Source organism: Staurois parvus, unplaced genomic scaffold (genome assembly GCF_062004578.1).
Source record: "Staurois parvus isolate SC_StPar_1 unplaced genomic scaffold, SC_StPar_1.0 ptg000173l, whole genome shotgun sequence".
NCBI classification, from domain to species: domain Eukaryota; kingdom Metazoa; phylum Chordata; class Amphibia; order Anura; family Ranidae; genus Staurois; species Staurois parvus.
In genome coordinates, this window is record NW_028317969.1 from 5456681 (window position 1) to 5481067 (window position 24387).

At 45.4% G+C, this 24387-nt stretch overlaps 1 protein-coding gene across 1 annotated transcript in view; it reads left to right on the top strand.

Annotated features, from left to right (window-relative positions):
- The first annotated feature begins 12923 nt into the window (after positions 1-12923).
- PRCP (prolylcarboxypeptidase) overlaps positions 12924-24387 on the top strand; it is a 47220-nt gene continuing 35756 nt past the window's right edge. Inside the window, exon 1 of the mRNA XM_089676777.1 lies at positions 12924-13067. Coding sequence (XP_089532903.1) covers positions 12945-13067 — 123 coding nt within the window. The 5' untranslated portion in view covers positions 12924-12944. The remainder of the gene's footprint in view (positions 13068-24387) is intronic.

Here is a 24387-nt window from a genome sequence, read left to right on the forward strand (position 1 = left end):
TAACAGAGCCAAAATCGTCCGGTTCCATTGCCCCACTAACAGAGCGAAAATCGTCCGGTTCCATTGCCCCACTAACAGAGCGAAAATCATCCGGTGCCATTGCCCCACTAACAGAGCGAAAATCGTCCGGTTCCATTGCCCCACTAACAGAGTGAAAATCATCCGGTACCATTGCCCCACTAACAGAGCGAAAATCGTCCGGTGTCAGTGCCCCACTAACAGAGCCAAAATCGTCCGCTGCCATTGCCCCACTAACAGCGAAAATCGTCCGGTGCCAGTGCCCCACTAACAGAGCAAAAATCGTCCGGTTCCATTGCCCCACTAACAGAGCCAAAATCGTCCGCTGCCATTGCCCCACTAACAGCGAAAATCGTCCGGTGCCAGTGCCCCACTAACAGAGCGAAAATCGTCCTGTTCCATTGCCCGACTAACAGAGCGAAAATCATCCGGTGCCAGTGCCCCACAAACAGAGCGAAAATCGTCCGGTTCCATTGCCCCACTAACAGAGTGAAAATCGTCCGGTGCCATTGCCCGACTAACAGAGCGAAAATCGTCCGGTACCATTGCCCCACTAACAGAGCGAAAATCGTCCGGTGCCAGTGCCCCACAAACAGAGCGAAAATCGTCCGGTTCCATTGCCCCACTAACAGAGCGAAAATCGTCCGGTGCCAGTGCCCCACAAACAGAGCGAAAATCATCCGGTTCCATTGCCCCACAAACAGAGCGAAAATCGTCCGGTTCCATTGCCCCACTAACAGAGCGAAAATCGTCCGGTTCCATTGCCCCACTAACAGAGCGAAAATCGTCCGGTTCCATTGCCCCACTAACAGAGCGAAAATCGTCCGGTTCCATTGCCCCACTAACAGAGCGAAAATCATCCGGTGCCATTGCCCCACTAACAGAGCGAAAATCGTCCGCTGCCAGTGCCCCCACTAACAGAGCGAAAATCATCCGGTGCCAGTGCCCCACTAACAGAGCGAAAATCGTCCAGTGTCAGTGCCCCACTAACAGAGCGAAAATCGTCCGGTGTCAGTGCCCCACTAACAGAGCGAAAATCGTCCGGTGTCAGTGCCCCACTAACAGAGCGAAAATTGTCCGGTGCTATTGCCTCACTAACAGCGAAAATCGGTCGATCATTCTTAGGTTCGATTTTCAAACGAAAAATCATTCGAAAATTGTATGGCTGGCCTTAGGCTAGGCTCACATTTATGCATGTGCGGTTGTGGATTGTGCGATTTCACATGCGTTTTACGTTTTTTAACACAAATGCTGGATGCTTTTTTTTTTGCCAATAGGAAAGTATTGACTTTGATGCGACCTTGATGAACTTTGGATGGGTGCGACTTGGAGGCAACTTTGGTGCAACTTTTCTATTCAGCAAAAAAGTCATCAAAGTCACACTCACCCAAAGTCGCACCTATCCAAAGCCGCACCCATCCAAAGCCGCACCCATCCAAAGCCGCACCCATCCAAAGCCGCACCCATCCAAAGTCGCACCCATCCAAAGTCGCACTCATCCAAAGCCGCACCCATCCAAAGTCGCACTCATCCAAAGTCGCAGTCATCCAAAGCCGTACCCATCCAAAGCCGCACCCATCCAAAGCCGCACCCATCCAAAGTCGCACCCATCCAAAGTCGCACTCATCCAAAGCCGCACCCATCCAACGTCGCACCCATCCAAAGTCGCACTCATCCAAAGCCGCACCCATCCAAAGTCGCACTCATCCAAAGTCGCACCCATCCAAAGTCGCACTTCATGAACAGAACTGTCATATTTTCCAATTAGCAAAAAAGAATAAAAATGTTGCCACACATTCATCAGAGTCACATGACAAGCTGCAGCCCATTCTTTTCAATGGCAACTTTGGTGCAACTTTCTAATGGATGCGACTTTGATACAACTTTGGATGGGTGAATCTTTGTTGTGACTTTTTTATTTATTTTTTTTGCTAATTGGAAAGTATGAAGCTCCATTCACACTTGTGCGACCTTTGGACATCAAAGTCGCATGACAAGTTGCAGCCCATTCTTTTCAATGGCATCTATTTAAATCTTAAAGTCACAGGGATTTTGAAAAAGTGCCTGCACTACTTTGGTGCGACTTTTGATGCGACTCTGGTTCAGAGAATGTAAATTTAAAATGTCAGATCCAAGTCGCACCAAAGGTCGTGTCAAAGTCGTGGTCCAAAGTCACCCTGGAAATCGTGCAACTTTGGAGACGTGCTAATGGGCATGGAGCCTGACAGTTCTGGTCATGTAGTGAACTTTTGATGGGTGCGACTTGGATGTGACTTTGGATGGGTGCGACTTGGATGTGACTTTGGATGGGTGCGACTTGGATGTGACTTTTGATGGGTGCGACTTGGATGTGACTTTGGATGGGCGCGACTTGGATGTGACTTTTTTTTGCTAATTGGAAAGTATGATAGTTCTGGTAATATAGTGCATCCAAAACTGGACTACGTGAACAGAACCGTCCAAAAAGTTGCATCAAAGTCGCACCCATCCAAACTCACATCTAAGACGCACCCATCCAAAGTCACGTCCAAGTCGCACCCATCCAAAGTCACGTCCAAGTCGCACCCATCCAAAGTCACGTCCAAGTCGCACCCATCCAAACTCACATCCAAGTCACACCCATCCAAACTCACATCTAAGTCGCACCCATCCAAAGTCACGTCCAAGTCGCACCCATCCAAAGTCACGTCCAAGTCGCACCCATCCAAAGTCACGTCCAAGTCGCACCCATCCAAAATCACGTCCAAGTCGCACCCATCCAAACTTACGTGTAAGTCGCACCCATCCAAAGTCACGTCCAAGTCGCACCCATCCAAAGTCATATCCAAGTTGCACCCATCCAAACTCACATCCAAGTCACACCCATCCAAACTCACATCTAAGTCGCACCCATCCAAAGTCACGTCCAAGTCGCACCCATCCAAAGTCACGTCCAAGTCGCACCCATCCAAAGTCACGTCCAAGTCGCACCCATCCAAAATCACGTCCAAGTCGCACCCATCCAAACTTACGTGTAAGTCGCACCCATCCAAAGTCACGTCCAAGTCGCACCCATCCAAAGTCATATCCAAGTTGCACCCATCCAAACTCACATCCAAGTCGCACCCATCCAAACTTACATCTAAGTCGCACCCATCCAAACTCACATCCAAGTCGCACCCATCCAAACTCACATCTAAGTCGCACCCATCCAAAGTTGTATCAAAGTCACATGAAAGTCAAGACTTCAATATTATAAAAAAAAACAGCAAAACGCATAAAAAATGCAATCTGCTGCAGGAAAAAAGTCCCTGATCCTTTCCAAAAAAAACACATTGGCTGAAAACACACAGATGTACGCTATATCCATAGGAGATCATGTTACATGGATTGGAGTGTGTTTCTGTAAACTGGAGAACGCTGTGAAATCGGCATGAGTGTGATCCTGGGCTGATGTACAGCACAGATACACCTTTCCTAATAAACAGTATTTTGGAGCAGCTCAGCCGGTCCTGCGATTTCCAGTCTGGTTGCCGTGGGCAACAGCAATGGCTTTCATTAGCATTAGCTGGAAGAGAATGTTACTGAAAAGTCTGGGGTGACCGTGTTCCGGGAAGAGATTGCAGCATGGGGCGCCATCCTGCAGACGCTGTAAATTGTGCAATGTCCAACATTACGGAGGGAGTAAAAGTCTGTGGTCCATGGAACTGCGACTCCCATACCAAGAGGCTGCCTTACTGATGGCTGACCGCAGGAGGTCACTCACTCCGCACAGCTGCCATTCACAGACTGCTTTGCATTTAACTCAATGAATGCAAAGCATGGGTAGCACAGTGGCTAAATGGTTAGCACTTCCACCTGGCAGTACTGGGGTTGTTGGTTCGTATCCCAGCCACGGCACCACCTGCCTGGAGTTTGCATGTTCTCCCTGTGCCTGCATGGGTTTCCTCGGATACTCCGGCTTCCTCCCACACTCCAAAGACATGCTGGTAGGTGAATTGGCTCCTGTCTAAATTGTACCTAGAATGTGTATGTATGAATGTGAGTTAGGGACCTTAGATTGTACACCCCTTGAGGGTTGGGGACTGATGTGAATGTACGATATATGTATAAGTGCTGCGTAAATTGATGGCGCTATAAAAGTACCTGAAATAGTCCCGTTTGCAGTTTACGAGAAGCCATGTGGGGGAAACAGCAAACATGTGGAAGAAGGTGCTCTGGTCAGATGAGACCAAAACAGGGGTGGACTGACCATTTGGAAACTTGGGCACCGCCTGAGGGCCTGGGGTCAGTAGCGGGCTGCATGAGATGCCTCTGGTACCTTTTTCATAGGCTTTTTTGAGTTTGGGCAAGGACACAGGGGCCCCATGATCCCCTATTGCCCGGGGGCCCCATGAGTTGTCAGTCCACCCCTGGACCAAAATTGAACTTGGCCTAAAAGTAAAACGTGTGGTGGAAAACTAACACTGCACATTGTAAACACACCATACCCACTGTGAAACATGGTGGTGGCAGCATCATATTGTGGGGATACTTTCTTCAGCAGGAATAGGGAAGCTGGTCAGAGTTGATGGGAAGATGGATGGAGCCAAATACAGGGCAATCTTAGAAGAAACCTGTTAGAGTCTGCAAAAGACTTGGGTCTGGGGCGGAGGTTCCCCTTCCAGCAGGACAACGACCTGAAACATCCAGCCAGAGCTGCAATGGAATGCTTTAGATCAAAGCATATTCATGTGTTAGAATGGCCCAATCACAGCCCAGACCGAAATCCAATGGAGAATCTGCAGCAAGACTTGAAAATTTCTGTTCACAGACGCTCTGCATCCGATCTGACAGAGCTTGAGCGATTCTGCAAAGAAGAATGGGCTGGAATGTCCCTCTCTAGATGTGCAAAGAGACATCCCCAAAAAGACTTGCAGCTGGAATTGCAGGTAAAGGGGGTCCTACAAAGTATTGATTCCGGGGGGCTGAATACAAATGCCGACACACTTTTCACAGATTTTTGTAAATAAATTTGAAAACCATTTCTCATTTTCCTTCCACTTCACAATTATGTGCCACTTTGTGTTGGTCTATCACAGTGGTCGGCAAGCCGCGGCTCGCGAGCCACATGCGGCTCTTTACACATTTTAAAGCGGCTCTTCTGTGTGCCGGGCGCCCGCTCCCCTACCTCCTCTCGGGCGGCCGAGGACTCTGCAGCTAGCCCAGCAATGATTGGCCAGTCTCGCTGCCACTCACATCCTGATAGTTAGTGATTGGCTGTCAGGATGTGTGTAGGCGGGGCAGCGTGACGAACGTGAGGGGAGCTAGGCTCCTCTCACAGTCCGCCCTGAAGACCGGAACGGCGCGGGGAACACGGCGAGAGGAACGCGCGGAGCAAAGGTAAGTGAATTGAAACAGGGGGGACTTGGCTTACTACTTGCTACTTACTTACTACTATTATATGAGTGATGAATTAATATGGGGGATGAATTACTATATGGGGGATGAATTACTATGGGGGATGAATTACTATATGGGGGATGAATTACTATATGGGGGATGAATTACTATATGGGGGATGAATTACTATGAGGGATGAATTACTATGGGGGATGAATTACTATGGGGGATGAATTACTATATGGGGGATGAATTACTATGGGGGATGAATTACTATATGGGGGATGAATTACTATATGGGGGATGAATTACTATATGGGGGATGAATTACTATGGGGGATGAATTACTATATGGGGGATGAATTACTATATGGGGGATGAATTACTATAAAAACTTATTGAAACTAAAAACAGTGTACCATCCTATGTATTTTCAGTTTTAAAAATGTGGCTCTCAAAATAAATTTCAATCGTGGTTTTGGCGAGATTTGGCTCAGCTGAAAAAAAAGGTTGCCCACCACTGGTCTATCACATCAAATCCCAATAAATACATTGACGTTTTTGGTTGTAACGTGACAAAATGTGGAACATTTCAAGCGGTATGAATACTTTTTCAAGGCATTGTAGCACTGAAATTCACTTCTACAAGCAATCATAATGTGTATGTATATATATATACAGTCATGGCCGAAATTGTTGGCACCCTTGATATTTTTCCTGAAAATCAAGTATTTCACACAAAAAAGGTATTGCATTAACACATGTTTTGCTATACACATGTTTATTCCCTTTGTATGTATTGGAACAAATATAAAACAGAGGCAGAAAAGCAAATATGACATAATGTCACACAAAACCCCAAAAATGGGCTGGACAAAAGTATTGGCACCCTTAACTTAATATTTGGTTGCACACCCTTTGGAAAACATAACTGAAATCAGTCGCTTCCTATAACCATCAATAAGCTTCTGACACCTCTCACCCGGAATTTTGGACCACTCTTCCTTTGCAAACAGCTCCAGGTCTCTCTTATTGGAAGGACACCTTTTCCCAACAGCAATTTTAAGATCTCTCCACAGGTGTTCAATGGGATTTAGATCTGGGCTCATTGCTGGCCACTTCAGAACTCTCCAGCGCTTCTTTGCCATCCATTTCTGAGTGCTTTTTGACGTATGTTTGGGGTCATTGTCCTGCTGGAAGACCCAGGATCTTGGACGCAAACCCAGCTTTCTGACACTGGGCCCTACAGTGCGACCCAAAATCCTTTGGTAATCCTCAGATTTCATGATGCCTTGCACACAGTCAAGGCACCCAGTGCCAGAGGCAGCAAAACAACCCCAAAACATCATTGAACCTCCACCATATTTTACCGTAGGTACTGTGTTTTGTTCTTTGTAGGCCTCATTCCGTTTTCGGTAAACAGTAGAATGATGTGCTTTACCGAAAAGCTCTATCTTGGTCTCATCTGTCCACAAGACGTTTTCCCAGAAGGCTTTTGGCTTACTCAAGTACATTTTGGCAAACTGTAGTCTTGCTTTTTTATGTCTCTGTGTCAGCAGTGGGGTCCTCCTGGGTCTCCTGCCATAGCGTTTCATTTCATTTAAATGTCGACGGATAGTTCGCGCTGACACTGATGCTCCCTGAGCCTGCAGGACAGCTTGAATGTCTTTGGAACATGTTTGGGGCTGCTTATCCACCATCCGGACTATTCTGCGTTGCAATCTTTCATCAATTTTCCTCATCCGTCCACGACCAGGGAGATTAGCTACAGTGCCATGGGTTGCAAACTTCTTGATAATGTTGCGCACTGTGGACAAAGGCAAATCTAGTTCTCTGGAGATGGACTTGTAACCTTGAGATTGTTGATATTTTGCCACAATTTTGGTTCTCAGGTCCTCAGACAGTTCTCGTCTCCTCTTTCTGTTGTCCATGCTTAGTGTGGCACAGACAGACACACAATGCAAAGGTTAAGTGAACGTCTCTCCTTTTTATCTGCTTTCAGGTGTGATTTCTATATTGCCCACACCTGTTACTTGCCCCAGGTGAGTTTACAGGAGCATCACATGCTTGTAACATTCTTATTTATCCGCAGTTGTGAAAGGGTGCCAATACTTTTGTCCAGCCCATTTTTGGAGGTTTGTGTGACATTATGTCGAATTTGCTTTCTTTCCTCCCTTTTTTTGTTTTGTCCCAATACACACAAAGGGAATAAACATGTGTATAGCAAAACATGTGTTAATGCAATACGTTTCGTGAGAAATACATGATTTCCTGGAGAAATATCAAGGGTGCCAACAATTTCGGCCATGACTGTATATATATATAAACAAAAACCTAATCACATCCCTATGGTAACATCGAATTGCTCTGGTCACAGTTTGTAAAAAAAAAAAAAAAAAGTAATAAAAAATTTTTAAAAATCATATTTTTGTTTTGTTTTTTGTACTGCCACCAGTCAGTGTCCCTGATTACCGCCAAACCAGTTATATGATGACGCTATACTGCACTGGTGACAGTATGTTAAAAAAAAATTGTGAAAAATGTTTTTTTTTATTTCTTAATTCTCCAAAAAAAATTATGATAAAAAAATACAACTTCAAAAAACTTACTAAACACCTTGAACCGTCTACTTTGCAAAAAAGGGTAATTTGGGGGTACTTGTACTGTCCTGGCATTTTTGGGCCTCAAGAAATGAGACGGGCCGTCAGTACATCAGGAGTGATCGATTTTCAGATATACACTGCTCAAAAAAATGAAAGGAACACTGAAAACACATCAGGTCTCAATGGGGAAACATCTCCTGCTGGATATCTATACTGATATGGATGGGTAATGTGTTAGGAACGTAAGGATGGCCCATTGTTTGATGGAAATGAAAATGATCAACCTACAGAGGACTGAATTCAAAGACACCCCGAAAATCAAAGTGAAAAAATGATGCAGCAGACGAGTCCATTTTGCTGAAATTTCATTGCAGCAACTCAGAATGGTCCTCAGTAGTTTGTATGGCCCCCACGTACTTGTATGCATGCCTGACAACGCCGGGGGAGGCTCCTAATGAGACCATGGATGGTGTCCTGGGGGATTTCCTCCAAGATCTGGACCAGGGCATCACTGAGCTCCTGGATAGTCTGAGGTGCAACCTGGCAATGTTGGATGGACCGAAACATGATATCCCAGAGGTGTTCTATTGGATTTAGGTCAGGCGAGCGTGGGGGCCATTCAATGGTATCAATTCCTTCATCCTCCAGGAACTGCCTGCATACTCTCCCCACATGAGGCCGGCCATTGTCGTGTACCAGGAGGAACCCAGGACCCACTGCACCAGGAGGAACCCAGGACCCACTGCACCAGGAGGAACCCAGGACCCACTGCACCAGCGTAGGGTCTGACAATGGGTCCAAGGATTTCATCCCGATACCTAATAGCAGTCAGGGTGCCATTGTCCAGCCTGTAGAGGTCTGTGCCTCCCTCCATGGATATGCCTCCCCAGACCATCACTGACCCACCACCAAAACGGTCATGCTGAACGATGTTACAGGCAGAAGAACGTTCTCCATGGCTTCTCCAGACCCTTTCACGTCTGTCACATGTGCTCAGGGTGAACCTGCTCTCCTCTGTGAAAAGCACAGGGTGCCAGTGGTGGACCTGCCACTTCTGGGGTTCAATGGCAAATGCCAATCCAGCTCTATGGTGCCGGGCAATGAGCACAGGGCTCACTAGAGGACGTTGGGCCCTCAGGCCACCCTCATGAAGTCTGTTTCTGATTGTTTGGTCAGAGACATTCACACCAGTGGCCTGCTAGAGGTCATTTTGTAGGGCTCTGGCAGTGCTCATCCTGTTCCTCCTTGTACAAAGGAGCAGATACCAGTCCTGCTGATGGGTTAAGGACCTTCTACGGCCCTGTCCAGCTCTCCTAGTGCTTTGTGTGTTTACTGGTTGGTGCTTTTACGCTCTGTTCACACCAATGCGTATTTTAGTGCTTTTTGCAGAAACGCACTACAGTCCATTTAACCTGGTTTCCTATGGAACATGCTCACATCGTTGCTTTTTTGAGCTGCTGTGTTTTTCAAAGGGTCAGGGACTTTTTTTTTAAAGGCAAACAGCAGCATTTTTGCTACAATACAGTTCAATGGGAGAATCTGCTGAAATGCATGGTAGTGCGTTTTTTCCTCATTTTTGCCACATTTTGCATTATAATTTTGCCCAGCAAAAAATAAATTCCACTTAAAAAAAAAAAAAGCTGAACAAAACGCATCAAAAACGTGTGTAGAAAAAACGCAAACCGAACTGCAAAAAGCACTGCAAAACAGGGAAAAAGAAAACTGCATAGGTGTGAACGAAGCGTTACTGACAGGACAGAGCTCTGTGTTGTTTACATTCACAGAGCTCGGTCCTGTCATCTGGTGGGTCCCAGTCTGGTCAGTCTTTGGCTGGGACCTGCTGATCAGCTTGTGCTGTAACTAATCACAACACATCTGGGGCAGCAGGTGCTCGCGCCCCCTACCCAGAAGAGCTGGGGGGGGGCACAGGGATGCCGCTTTGCTGCCATGAATCTAAGGCAGGGGTCTCCAAACTTTTAAAACAAAGGGACAGAATACTGTCCTTCAGACTTTAGGAGGGCCAGATTAGGGCCAGTGAATGACATAAAATGTCCTGGCCCCAGTATCAGTGAGATAAACATGGCCTCAGGGTTGATTTCCCATAATTGGTGTTAGTGGGTAGAATAGTGCCCCATCATTGGTGTCAGTGGGAAAACTAGTGCCCCACCATTGGCATTAGTTGGGGGAATAGTGCCACATCATTGGTATCAGTGGAAGGAATAGTGCCCCACCATTGGTTTTAGTTGGAGGAACAGTGCCCTACCATTGGTATTAGTGGGAAGAATAGTGCCCCATCATTGGTATTAGTGGGAGGGATAGAGCCCCATCATTGGTATCAGTGGAAGGAATAGTGCCCCATCATTGGTATCAGTGGAAGGAATAGTGCCCCATCATTGGTATCAGTGGAAGGAATAGTGCCCCACCATTGGTGTCAGTGGGAGGAATAGTGCCCCATCATTGGTATCAGTGGAAGGAACAGTGCCCCACTATTGGTATCAGTGGAAGGAACAGTGCCCCACCATTGGTATTAGTGGAAGGAATAGTGCCCCATCATTGGTATCAGTGGAAGGAATAGTTCCCCACCATTGGTTTTAGTTGGAGGAATAGTGCCCCATCATTGGTATTAGTAGGAAGAATAGTGCCCCATCATTGGTATTAGTGGGAGGGATAGTGCCCCATCATTGGTATCAGTGGAAGGAATAGTGCCCCATCATTGATATTAGTGGGAGGAATAGTGCCCCATCATTGTTATCAGTGGAAGGAATAGTGCCCCACCATTGGTATCAGTGGAAGGAATAGTTCCCCATCACTGGTATTAGTAGGAGGAATAGTGCCCCATCATTGGTATTAGTGGAAGGAATAGTGCCCCATCATTGGTATTAGTGGGAGGAATAGTGCCCCATCATGGGTATTAGTGGGAGGAATAGTGCCCCATCATTGGTATTAGTGGGAGGAATAGTGCCCCATCATTGGTATTAGTGAAAGGAATAGTGCCCCACCATTGGTATCAGTGAAAGGAAAAGTGCCCCACCATTGGTTTTAGTTGGGGGAACAGTGCCCTGCCATTGGTATCAGTGGAAGGAATAGTGCCCCACCATTGGTTTTAGTTGGAGGAACAGTGCCCTGCCATTGTTGGTCTCAGTAGGAAGTTGGAGGAATAGTGCCCCAAGGCCCGGATAAAGGGTAGCAAAGGGCCACATCTGGCCCTTGTGCCACAGTTTTAAGACCCCCTGATTTAAGGGAACACGGTTCGTAAGTGGTTATACGAAAATCGTTTGTTCTGTTATCATATGAGAGAAATTTACGTGCTTGTCCCTTCAGATAATTTCACATCAACTGTCTCTGGAAAGCTGTGTATTAATGATCAGATTACACTGTTCAACAAATTTTTATTTTTTGCCAGTTTTGGAAACAAAAGGATCCATTTCTTAATGAATTTCACATTCTGAGTTCAAATATAACAATGAAATTTGTCAATTGGCTCTAGTTTTTCTGTAAACGGAAAGTTTTCTACTAATGGCGTAATGACTACATAATGCACAATAATTATATAGATAGATGTCTTTCCACAAATATAAAGCAAGTGATATTGACTACATAACAAAGCCTAAATGGCATAATATATTGCATAGGATTACCAAGAAAAATTATAGCCATAAGCTAAGTTGAATCATTTTAATACTTAGGATTCTCACTAGTTTTGTCTTCAGTTTGTGTCGGTTTTGCTTCTCTTGGCTTTTCTCTTGTATTCTAGGAAAGGGCTATCTCTTACAACTGCACGTGACTACACGCTTCAGGTTCTTCCTTACTTGACTCAACCACGAAGGATTCTGGTGCTTTAGGAATTGGTAGCCCCTCTCCATGAGGAACTGGACGTATTGCCGATGGAATATGCACAGATAACTTTTTCTTCTTATTTAGCCCTTTTACAATTGGAGGCACCATACAAAAGTAACAATTACTAACATGATCTGTTGGCTCTCTCCATATCATTGGCACAGCGAAAGGCATAGATGCCTTTTTTCCATTCAACCATTGCTCCAGTGCCGTCCCAACAGAATTGCAGCATATATGTGGTGCCCAGCTCTTGTCCTGGTCTCCTATCTTGCAGCCAATATACAAGTTGTAGGCTTTCTTAATCATTCCTGTTATCCTCCTTTTTTGTGAGATAAAAGTTATTTCACCGCAGATATAGCAGAAATTATCTGCTTTATTCACACAAGTTCGAGGCATTACTGAGTAGCCTATATAAGCATAAAACGAAATGTAAAGACGCTGTCGAACTACAATCAGCTACAGATACTGCAGCTTTTATGCAGTGAAGTGATGCAATTAAAGGCTAATATTGCATCATCTCAGTATACATGCAATTTTCTATTGGTCACCAGTATCAATTGCGCAATATGCAGCTGAAGTTGCATCATAATTTTGAATGGCTTACGTCATTAGATGGGTGAATATATCATGGAAACTGGAGCCAATCAACATTTTTTAGGGTCATTTTCGTTTTCAGCACCCCAAAATTATGTAAGATTAGCTAATTTTATGCCCAAAACTTTTTACCTGTTGAACAGTGTTATCAGAAAAAAAACAATATTTTTTGGTCTGATTTTCTCATCCTGTGTAATAGGCTCAAGTACCTAAAAATCACCCGTGAACTTTACTGAATAAAAAGCAAGATATTCCCATCTGTGATCTGTTGCAAACATTGCTGGCGAATCTCTTGTTGCGTACATTTGGAGCAATAGCAGAGGGTAAAGAGATTAACTTGAGCGTGACTAAAGACATCATCAAAACCCAGCGAAGAGCTAACATTAATGAAGTCTATTGGGCGACTCTGTAGCAGCTCAGTCTTTGTGTCAGTACGTCAGTGAATAGGTTAAAAAAAAAGGAAGCGACAGAGTCTCCTCCCCGATCAAGTCCCTCCTCCCCATAGTTTATACTCAGGCAGGGAATCCCTGCATGTCAGACACAGACATGGCATCTTCAGCACTATCATGTTGGCTTCTCCTCATCTGGACCTGCTTGGGGGTCTACCTTGTGCACTCTGATCCCAACTATGAAACATATTACTTTGACCAGCAGGTAGGTGACCACTCTGTGGACATCCCATTAGGATGGGAAGGGGAGAGCATTGACCACATCAGTATTAACACTTTAAATTTGGCAAAGTGATCATTTTTTAGCTCCTACGACTCTCAGAAGGGTTAAGGTGACGTCTCAGCTGGTCACGAGTCTCTTACGTCTTCCTGGGTTTCGCAAGATGTTTTGCAGGACATATATCGCCTTTTGTCTGTGCTGACATTTGGTTCTTTTTTTCCCTGTAGGTTATTTCCTGATAGTCAGCAGATAGTTGGCCTCAGCTGACTTCTATTGGGCACTGTCATTTTCTAGTTCGTGTTGTACAGGTGCAACCTTCTCTACGCAGAGTCTGGGATCTTTGTCTGGAGGAACCTTTCTAACATGGAGGAACCCTTGAAATAGTGTTTCAGTCTTGGGGAGCCCCTGCTAATGATATCATATCTACAGCTCACTATACATTAGATCAGGGTTTCTCAAGCATTGTTCCGTGGAATCCTAGGGTTCCTTCAGAGGTTGCGAGGGGTTCCTTGAGCAATTCTCAACCATTGTTCCGTGGAATCCTAGGGTTCCTTCAGAGGTTGCGAGGGGTTCCTTGAGCAATTCTCAACCATTGTTCCGTGGAATCCTAGGGTTCCTTCAGAGGTTGCGAGGGGTTCCTTGAGCAATTCTCAACCATTGTTCCATGGAATCCTAGGGTTCCTTCAGAGGTTGCGAGGGGTTCCTTGAGCAATTCTCAACCATTGTTCCGTGGAATCCTAGGGTTCCTTCAGAGGTTGCGAGGGGTTCCTTGAGCAATTCTCAACCACCGTTCCGTGGAATCCTAGGGTTCCTCCAGAGGTTGCTTTGGGTTCCTTGAGCAATTCTCAACCAGGGGCGGACTGACAACTCATGGGGCCCCCCGGGCAATAGGGGATCATGGGGCCCCTGTATCCTTGTCCAAACTCAAAAAGCCTATGAAAAAGGTACTGGGGCATCTCATGGAGCCCCCTACCCACCCTGGGCCCACGGGCAGTGCTCGAGTTTCCAAATGGTCAGTCTGCCCCTGTTCTCAACCACCGTTCCTTGGAATCCAAGGGTGCCTCCAGAGGTTGCTAGGGGTTCCTTGAGCAATTTCTGCCTCTCAGATACGTTCCTACTGCCATTGGGGAAGCACCGTGGCTAAATGGGTTAACACTTCCACCTGGTGCTGCCCCAATGGCAGTAGGAACGTATCTAAGTGGCAGAAATTGCTCAAGGAACCCCTAGCAACCTCTGGAGGAGCCCTAGGATTCCAAGGAACTGTGGTTGAGAATCCCTGATGTATAGTGAGTTGTAGATATGATTATTATTATTATTAGGGGCTTCCCAAGACTGAAACGCTATTTCATGGTTCAAATCCCAACCATGGCATGACAAATTTTTGTGCTTGTCCCTTCAGATAATTTCGGATGAAAGCAGTGTACTAAATGATCAGATGATTATCGTACGATCGTGCCGAAAGCAATATTTTTCGTACAATTTTCTCATTGTGTGTACTAGGCTTTATCCTCCAGCTGTATGTAGATTTTGTAAATTGGACTGGATAGGGAACTGAACAGTAGCCTTTAGTGTGCACTCAACGGGCAGTGGCTAAATGGTTAGCACTTCCACCTGGCAGCACTAGGGTCGTTGGTTTGAATCCCAACCATGGTAACACCTGCCTGGAGTTTGCATGTTCTCTCTGTGCTGGTTTCCTCCCACACTCCAAAGACATACTGGTAGGTCTATTGGTTCCTGTCTAAATTGGCCCTAGTACTGTATGTATGAAGTTAGGGACCTTAGATTGTACGCCCCTTGAGGGTTAGGCACTGATGTGAATGTATAATATATATGTAAAGCGCTGCATAGATTCACAGCAGTGAATAAGTACCTGTAATTAAATAATTGATCTATTTAGCTCTCTGTAAGGCTGGCCATACACTATATAATTTTCTGCCCAATTTACCTTTTAACCATGTAGCGCAAGGGCCTGTCTAATTGGATAAAACTGAAAGTGTTTAGGTTTGACCTCATATTATGGTTTTTGGTAAATCTCAAGAAAATTGTATAACATATGAACAGCCTAAGGAGCATTCATCCCAATGAACATCACACTAATGTATCATGAGTTGTAGATATAGCAAATTTTTTAGCAGGGGTTCCCTGATAACAGAAGGGATTTCTCAAGGGTTTCTCTGTACGGAAAATGTTGCATTAGTGTGATGGCCATTTTTTTTTTTTTTTTTTCTCCTTTTAGGGCTCATGTACACTACAGCTCCTAAGTGTGTGTGTGTGTGTTCCGGCAGCCCTTGAACTCCCTAATGTTTTCCTATGTGACTGTCGTTTACAGGCAGTTGAGTTTACAGTGGGTTTTTTTTTTTTTTCCGCAGAAAACTTGCATTCAGGAGTAGATTTTATTAGCGTTGTAAATGCAGCTACCTGCATTTATAAGTGTTTTGTAAAATAATTTTTTTTTTTTTTTTTTAACTCTTCCATTTCCAGATGCTGTCCAGAGCCTTTTTTCATCATAAAAAAAAAAAATGCATGCAAAGCATGTTTTCCCAGTACTCAAATGGACCCGGTACACCATACTTTGAGGTTTCACATGAAAGAAAATGTTACACTGCTGCAATAATTTCTGCACAGAAATGAGCTGGAACACATCCAAACACCACACACAAAAAAAAAAACAACGCTAATCTGTACAAATACTGCTCTCTCAATGTCTGAAATAGTTAATATTTTACCCTTTTTTTCAGTGCATTTTGGAAGGTCTCCTGAGGTTATCTTTTAAAAAAAAAAAAAAAAAAAAAACACTTCTAAACACAATATGCAAACCCAGCTACGTTTTTTTAATTTAAGTTTTCCAGTGGTCAGTTTCCATCGTTCAGAAGTGTCCCGTGTACATGGAGCCTTAGGCCCCTTTCACACGAGCAGACTGATGGGATCCGCCTGTCCATTTTTAGGGTGGACCTGATCGGTCCATTCATAGACTTCTATGGACCGGCGGGTGTCAGAGGACATAAAGTGGAACTTCCCGTTTGGGGCAGATCCTTGCTGAGGAGGTGGATGACTGATCCATCTCCGCTTATGTACAGTGGACACGGACACCGCCTGCTGTCCTCAATGGTTGGGTAGATGTAAACGGGTCACCTGTCCGTTTGTCCCTGGTTCACACTATTGTGGTCCATGTGGTCCACGTTTTTCTCAGACACAGTTCTCTGGTTTCTTGCAGGATAAAGGTGCCTGCCCCTTTTTGAAAACACGGCTGCAGGGCCATGCTATTTCCCAGGCGGTTCCTGCAATCTCACTGCGGGCTAAGATGCGTGAGGGTGCCATTCAGAATAAATGGCAGCTGCGTGTCTCGCAAGAGCAATGTGATTCGGATGCAAGGAACAGGTGTGATTTCTGCACCCGCAACCAGCCTGCGGGCTACTGTGAGCCTACTCTTGCATCCAACTGTCATCCAATCTGATCCGCTAGACCAGTTGTCTCCAAACTGTGGTGGGGGGCGAGATTTGGCCTTTTGCTTGCTTTTATTTGGCCCTTGGGGCATTATGTCATCCACCGACACCCACGATGGGGCCCAATTCCTCTCAATGACGCCCACGATGGGGCCCAATTCCTCTCAATGACGCCCACGATGGGGCCCAATTCCTCTCAATGACGCCCACGATGGGGCCCAATTCCTCTCAATGACGCCCACGATGGGGCCCAATTCCTCTCAATGACGCCCACGATGGGGCCCAATTCCTCTCAATGACGCCCACGATGGGGCCCAATTCCTCTCAATGACGCCCACGATGGGGCCCAATTCCTCTCAATGACGCCCACGATGGGGCACAATTCCTCCCAATGACGCCCACGATGGGGCACAATTCCCCCCCCCCCCCCCCACTGACCCCATCGATGGGGTACAGTACCTCCCACTGATACCAAAGATGGCATCAGTGTTTTTCTCATTGACCTCAGAACCTTTTCTACTCCTACTGACCGCAATCCATCCCTCCTAAATTCTGAAGGACCGTAAACTGACCCTTTGTTTAGAAAGTTTGGAGACTCCTTGGCTAGACGGATGGGCAATGGATCCCCCATCCGTCTATTTTTAGTGGTTCGGATACAGGCATCAGCCGCTCCTTTAGAATGTAATGGATGGTCCAATCGTGTCTACCTGAAAAATGGACAGGTGTACCTGATTAGTCCAAAATCCAGTCCACAAAAATACTTTGCATTGATATGCCACTTTTTGCTGCCAGCATTTAGCCAGATGGGTCAAATATCTGTTTCCCTGTTGGTTTTGCCGATGGCTTCTATTTCCTGCAGTGACAGGATCACTTAAATGTTGGGATTATTGTAAGGATCAGATCGATGTACATCTCTCCCAAGACCCCACGATGTGCAGATCAGCCCAAAGACTTCCATGTAGCTTCTGCCACAGGATAGACTTCATCAGTGCAGAGGGAAGCCCTCCCTGATGTGCATAGCCTAAGGAGGCACCCCAACAAATCTTTCTACATGTATCTAGAGGAAGTATTTACTCATTACACATCTATTCTGTTTTCTGTATCTGTAGTCCTAGCTTCTATTATGATGCAGGTTTGAAATAAAATACTAATACAATATGTATTTAAGCACTTGCCTACTGGGCACTTTTACCCCTTTCTGGTTGAGGCCAATTTTCAGCTTTTAGTACTGTTGCACTTTTGACAATTGTCATGCAGCAATGCACCCATATGAATTTTTTTTTTTTTTTTTTTTTTTTTTTTTTTTTTTTACACAAATAGAGCTTTATTTTGGTGGTATTTAATCGCCATTGGGTGTTTTATTTTTTGCGCTATAAACAACGAAAATGTAAAAAAAGTTTTCTTTGTTTCTTATTTATTTCAGGTACTTGCACAGCGCCGTCAATTTTACGCAGCGCTTTACATATATATTGTACATTCATATCAGTCCTTAACCCTCAAGGGGCGTACAATATAAGGTCCCTAACTCACATATACACATACTAGAGACAATTTAGACAGGATCCAATTAACCTACCAGCATGTCTTTGGCATGTGGGAGGAAACCGGAGTATCCGGAGGAAACCCACGCAGGCACAGGGAGAACATGCAAACTCCAGGCAGGTGGTGCTGTGGTTGTGATTCGAACCAACGTCCCTAGTACTGCCAGGCAGAAGTGCTAACCATTTAGCCACTGTGCTGCCCATTTTGAAAACAGGTAATTTTTCTCCTTCACTGATGTGTGTTGATGAGGCTGCACTGGTGAGTATTTAGGGGGCGCTGATGGGCAGCACTGTTAATCAGGGCACTGATAATCAGTGTAGATGTCTACTTGACAGTCGCCGCTTACTGGCAGTACTTTCCTCATTCTGTGACAGCGTGCGAAAAGTACTGCCGATAACCGGCAAGTGTATTTACATAGTGGTCAGCTGTGATTGGACAAAGATGGCACACCCCTTCTTAAGACGTACTAGTGTACGAAACGCGTCTTGGAGGAGCCTGTGAGCTTTGACGTCACGGAGCTCCGGCGGCCTAATTTGATCACCAGCTGGTTAGTGCTCATAACAACTTGTTGCCTCAATGTTCCTGCCTGTTGCTTTGATACAGCCTTTGGCATATGTTCAGCATTTACATGTATGAGGATAATTTTTTTTTTTTTTTTGCTGCTGCATAACATCCTTCATTAAATTTTTCTGACATTACTACACTATGGGTACTTCCATCTGTTGCTGTGCATTGAACATTTAATCCCCCAGAGCTCCCCCTGGTGACTATTCCACTGTACTGAAGAGGCTGCACCCGTGTCCTTAAAGTGGACCTGCGGTTTGAGAGCATTTATCAAGACTATGTCCATCCATCCTGGGCTGGCTCTATTCGTAGCCTGAAAGGACCCCCCTGGCAGACCTCCGTTTTGTTGATATATTGCGCATTTTCTTTGCGTGTCCGGTGAGTGCGCATTTTATACATGCCCTTCTGGTGAGTGCGCATTTTATACATACCCTGCCCCTCACCGAGTCTTACTTAAACTACGACCGTGGGCATAATATATCACCTTTTGAGCTCTTGTATTGTGGACTAATAACCCATTTATGAACATTGTTACCATATATTTGTCCGGATTATACTTAGCACTGCACTTATTTTACACATGTCCCTTGAAAGGTTTCCTTTACTGTGCACAGCTGCTTTTGAGTTTATATTGTGAGCGCTCCCTGAGTCCTTTTATCTTTGTGATTGGACACAGCTGATCACGTGGCAAAAAGCTGCTGTGATTGGCCTTTTACTATGTCATGTGATCCGCTGTCTCCAAAGGGGGGCGCGTTCTGGGTGGACATCATATGACGCCCTCCCAGAATTGGACTACTGCGCTGTAGCCTTCATTCAGCTATAGTGAGGTGGTGAAGTGATTAAACTAAGTGCATCACCAAGCAGTCAAGGCTTCTCTGTGTGGTGCACAAGGTGTCTTGTAGTTGTTCAGCATGTATGCTGACTGCACTGTCTGCTTTATCCAACAGTGGATCAATAAAATATTAAAATATGAATAACACAAAAAAACTGGATAGTCCTACTTCTATGAAAAGTTCAGCTCATAACCCAAGATCAAATGCTTGGGTTTCCCTTAAATTCTGCATACAGTAAGACTAGTGTGTTATGTCATACTAGAGGAAAAATAAAAGCGTTTTGTACTGGGGGCTCCTCATTGTTTTCCTGATTAGTGTAGCTAATGTACTTGGCAGTCCTTGAATGAGGATTTTAATAGCGTAATACAAACAAAGGTCTCTGCGGGGAAACAATGGACTCTGTTTGGCAATTGGGTAACATAAGGAAGTACTTGTTAGCTGCTGCCAGTGAAATGATATATTTTTATGCACTGCGACTCAGAGGGTCACACTGCAGACACAACTTTCAGACCCGAGCAGGAAACTGATCTGACTTCCTCTCTGCTTCCACTAATCGCCTCACTGCGTGCAGTCGCTGATCGCGCCGTGGATATTGTATACAGGTTTTCCCATATATAAAGTATACTTCGAGGATTTCATATTTTTTCCAAATATGATTTCAGCACCTGGTTCTGCATTTCCTATCGTATTCTATTCCAGCATTGTAATAAAATGCATTGCTTCCCTCCACAGCATCTCTATAAATATTAATGTTTCATTGAATATATATATATATATATATATATATATATATATATATATATATATATATATATATATATGCTTTTTTTTTTTTTTTTTTTTTTCCCCTGCATCCAAAACGCACAGAAAGTAGGTGATATTTATTTATCGAGTTTATATAGCGCCAAAGGGTTTGCTCAGCGCTGTACAATAGAGGGGGGACAATACATGAAACAGAACAGTAACATCAAACAGTACACAAGGGGTAAGAGGGCCCTACTCTTTCGAGCTTACAATCTAGGAGGGAGGGGGTAGAGGCACAGGAGGAAACGGCTGTGGGGGATGGAGTGGTAGGAGGAGGGAAGGGCAGCGGCTGTTAGGTGAGGGTGGGGTAGGCTTCCCTGAAGAGGTGGGTTTTCAGGGAGCGCCTGAAGGTGAGGAGGGAAGGTGACAGTCTGATGGATTGGGGTAGTGAGTTCCAGAGGATGGGGGAGGACCTGGAGACGTCTTGCAGTCGTGCGTGGAGGAGGAGACCAGGGAGCAAGATAGAAGGAGGTCCTGTGAAGAGCGAAGGGTACGGGTAGGGTGGTACCTGGGAATCAGGTCGGTGAGGTAGTTAGGGGCAGTGTTGTGAATGGCCTTATAGGTCAGGGTGAGCAATTTGAATTTAATGCGTTGGGCAATGGGGAGCCAGTGGAGGGAGAGGCAGAGGGGGGTGGCAGAGGTGGAGCGGCTGGTGAGGTGGATGAGTCTGGCCGCTGAGTTCAGGATGGTCTGTAGCGGGGATAGCCTGCACTGGGGTAGGCCGGTGAGGAGGGAGTTGCAGTAGTCGAGGCGTGAGATAATCAGGGAGTGTACGAGTAGTTTAGTGGTGTCTGGGGTAAGGAAGGAGCGTATCTTGGAGATGTTCCGGAGGTGGAGCCTGCATGTGTTTGTGAGAGATTTGATATGAGGTTGAAAGGAAAGGTTTGAGTCCAGAATGACGCCAAGGACCTTGGCTTGCTGGGCGGGATTGATGGTGGTGTTGTTGGTAGTGATGGAAAGGATGGGGGGGGGGCGCGGGCTGGGGGGAAGATGAGAAGCTCGGTTTTGGAGAGGTTGAGTTTGAGGAAATGGAGCGACATCCAGTCAGAGATGTCGTTTAGGAGGTGAGTGATGCGGGCGGAGAATGTGGGGGTGAGGTGAGGGGTGGATAGGTAGATTTGAGTATCATCAGCATAGAGGTGGTAATTGAAGCCGTGGGAGTGTATGAGTTTGTCAAGGGAGGAGGTGTAGATGGAGAAGAGAAGGGGTCCAAGGACAGAGCCCTGGGGGACCCCAACAGAGAGGGGGAGCGAGGGGGAGGTGGCACCGTTGTAGGAAACGCTGAAGGAGCGTTGGGATAGATAGGACGAGAACCAGGAGAGAGCGGTGTCTGATATGGTTGTCGATATCATAGTTCATATCAGTGCTTGCAGTTGCAGCAAAAAAGTAGAACATGCTGCATTTTTTTACTGTACTGTAATGTGGTAAAACGCACATGTCCCTATTTAAATTTTAAAAAAAGAGAGGGGGGAAAAAATTAACTGGAATGCATAAAAAAAAAAAAAAAAATGCACCAGAACGCGCCAAAACCGTGCATGCAAAAACTCATCCGAAATGCTTTTCTATAGTGTGAACCGGCCCAAAGTGAACTGAAATCTTTCGGCTCTGGTTGGCACTGCTGTGCATTCGGCACCTTTTTGCTGAACTGCTTTGAGAAATTCAGTAAGTAAAGCCTCCCACAAAGTTTATAATGAAGCTTTTAGTGCATCACTCACTGAGAATATAAAAATGTGTGTACTTGTAGTTATTCAGTCTGACACTTGTTTTCCAGTTGGGATATCTCCTGCCAGGCATGTGATCTTCCTGCACACTGATGCATAATGTAGATGAGCACGTGGGAGAACATCTGACCCGTGTTTAAGTGTCAGTAATCATTAAAGAATAGGTGTTATCTGTTTAAAAAAAAAAAAAAAAAAATTGGTATGTCTAGAGGCAATCCTCACACAGTATAAGGCTGGCCATACACTATACAATTTTCTGTTCAATTTCCTATAGATTTACCTTCAACTATGTAGTGCAAGAGCCCACCTACTTGGATACAATTGAAAGTGTTGTTAGTTTTGACCTATTCTATGGTTTTTGGTAAATCTAAACCAAAAATCTCAAACTTGTACAAATGGATGGCCAGCCTTAGGCTCCATACACAAGCTGTTTGGAGTGTGTGTGGTGGTGTGTGTTGTTTTTTTTTGTTTTTTTTGTTTTTTGTTCTGCTCCTAGACGCTGATGCTCAAAATGCTAATAAACTAAAGTAGTGTGCATGGATACATAGGAGAACACTATTTTGGTTTCCAGGAGCAGAAAAAATGGTGATAATACATTTAAAAAAGGATGGATGCATAGAACCTAACCGTACTGATCTAGTCTGTGAAAGGCCCAGATTTCCAACAGCCAGAGTAATAACCACGTTATAATGATCAGCATTAAAATATAACCCCCCCCCCCCCCAGTTTTGGATAAAGGGTTAGAGCTATAGGAAGTGAAGGTAATTCTGCTATTGGGACACACAAACACTTATCAGAAGGCACTTTACAGGTGGTCAGGAGTTGTTAGTTGCATGGGTCATGTTTGGTGGGACAGGAGATGGAAGGGGGGGATAGGTGTGTGTGTGTGTGTGTGTGTGTGTGTGTGTGTGTGTATATATATATAATTTTTTTTTCTTTTCTATAGAGAGCATGGCACCAATGATTAGCAGATCGTTGGTGCCATGCAGGACTCCTGTAACCCTGTCAGTGTATCTGTGTGTGCTTGTACGGCCAGGCAGATGCACACTGACAGGAAACCTCAATCAACTACCACAGTGCTCAACAGTGCTGTGGTTAATTGAGAATGCAGCCACGTGGCCACGCTGTTTTCAAAAAGTGACAGCTAGTACAGGGAAGTTCTCCAAGTACTACTGTCACAAGGAGAGAGGACAGCGGGCGATGGCTGCAGAAGTGGGAACATGTTACATGCTCCACCCTAAAAACTGGTGGAAAATGTAACTTGTTCCCAAAGGTAAACTTATCCTTTTTAAGAGGGTCCATTAGGGGACAGTAAAAAATGCAGCTCAACCATGTGACTCTATACCCCCGTACTTTTCACATGGGGTTTTTTTTTTCCTGTGCCTGAGTGGGTTTCTTCTGGGAAATCCGGTTTCCTTCAACACTCCGAAGGACATGCTGGTAGGTTAATTGGCTCCTGTTTAACTTTGGTCCTATGAAAGTGAGTTAAGCTTGGTGCACAGTTTTCAGGTTTTTTTTTTATTCAACCCAGCAGGCTGCAAAAAAAAAAAAAACTAAGGATGCAAAGTTAGTATAGTGATCTCCCCACTGAGCTATTTCCTTCCCCCGCCAGAACACACCATTCAGCGCTTGCAGCTATTAAGAATCTTTTCCCACTCTTTGCAGCTATAGCAGCTTCAACTCTTCTGGGAAGGCCGTCCACAAGGCTTAGGAGGGTGTCTATGGGAAGGTTTGACCATTCTTCCAGAAGCACATTTGTGAGGTCAGGCACTGATGTCGGGGGAGGAGGCCTGGCTCACAGTCTCCGCTCTAATTCATCCCAAAGGTGTTCTATGGGGTTGAGGTCAGGACTCTGTGCAGGCCAGTCAAGTTCCTCCACCCCAAACTTGCTCATCCATGTCTTTATGGACCTTGCTTTGTGCACTGGTGTGCAGTCATGTTGGAGCAGGAAGGGGCCATCCCCAAACTGTTCCACAAAGTTGGGAGCATGAAATTGTCCAAAATGTCTTGGTATGCTGACGCCTTAAGAGTTCCCTCCACTGGAACTAGGTGGCCAAGCCTAACCCCTGAAAAACAACCCCACACCATAATCCCCCCCCCCCCCCCCCCCCCACCACCAAACTTTACACTTGGCACAATGCAGTCAGGCAACCACCAAACCCAGACATGTCCATCAGACAGAGAACCATGATTAGTCACTCCAGTGAACACGTCTCCAGTGCTCTAGAGTCCAGTGGCAGCGTGCTTTACACCACTGCATACGCCGCTTTGTTTTGCACTCGGTGATGTAAGGCTTGGATGCAGCTGCTCGGCCATGGAAACCCATTCCATGAAGACCTCTATCCCATGAAGCACGATTGTTGTGCTAATCTGAAGGCCACAACACGTTTGGAGGTCT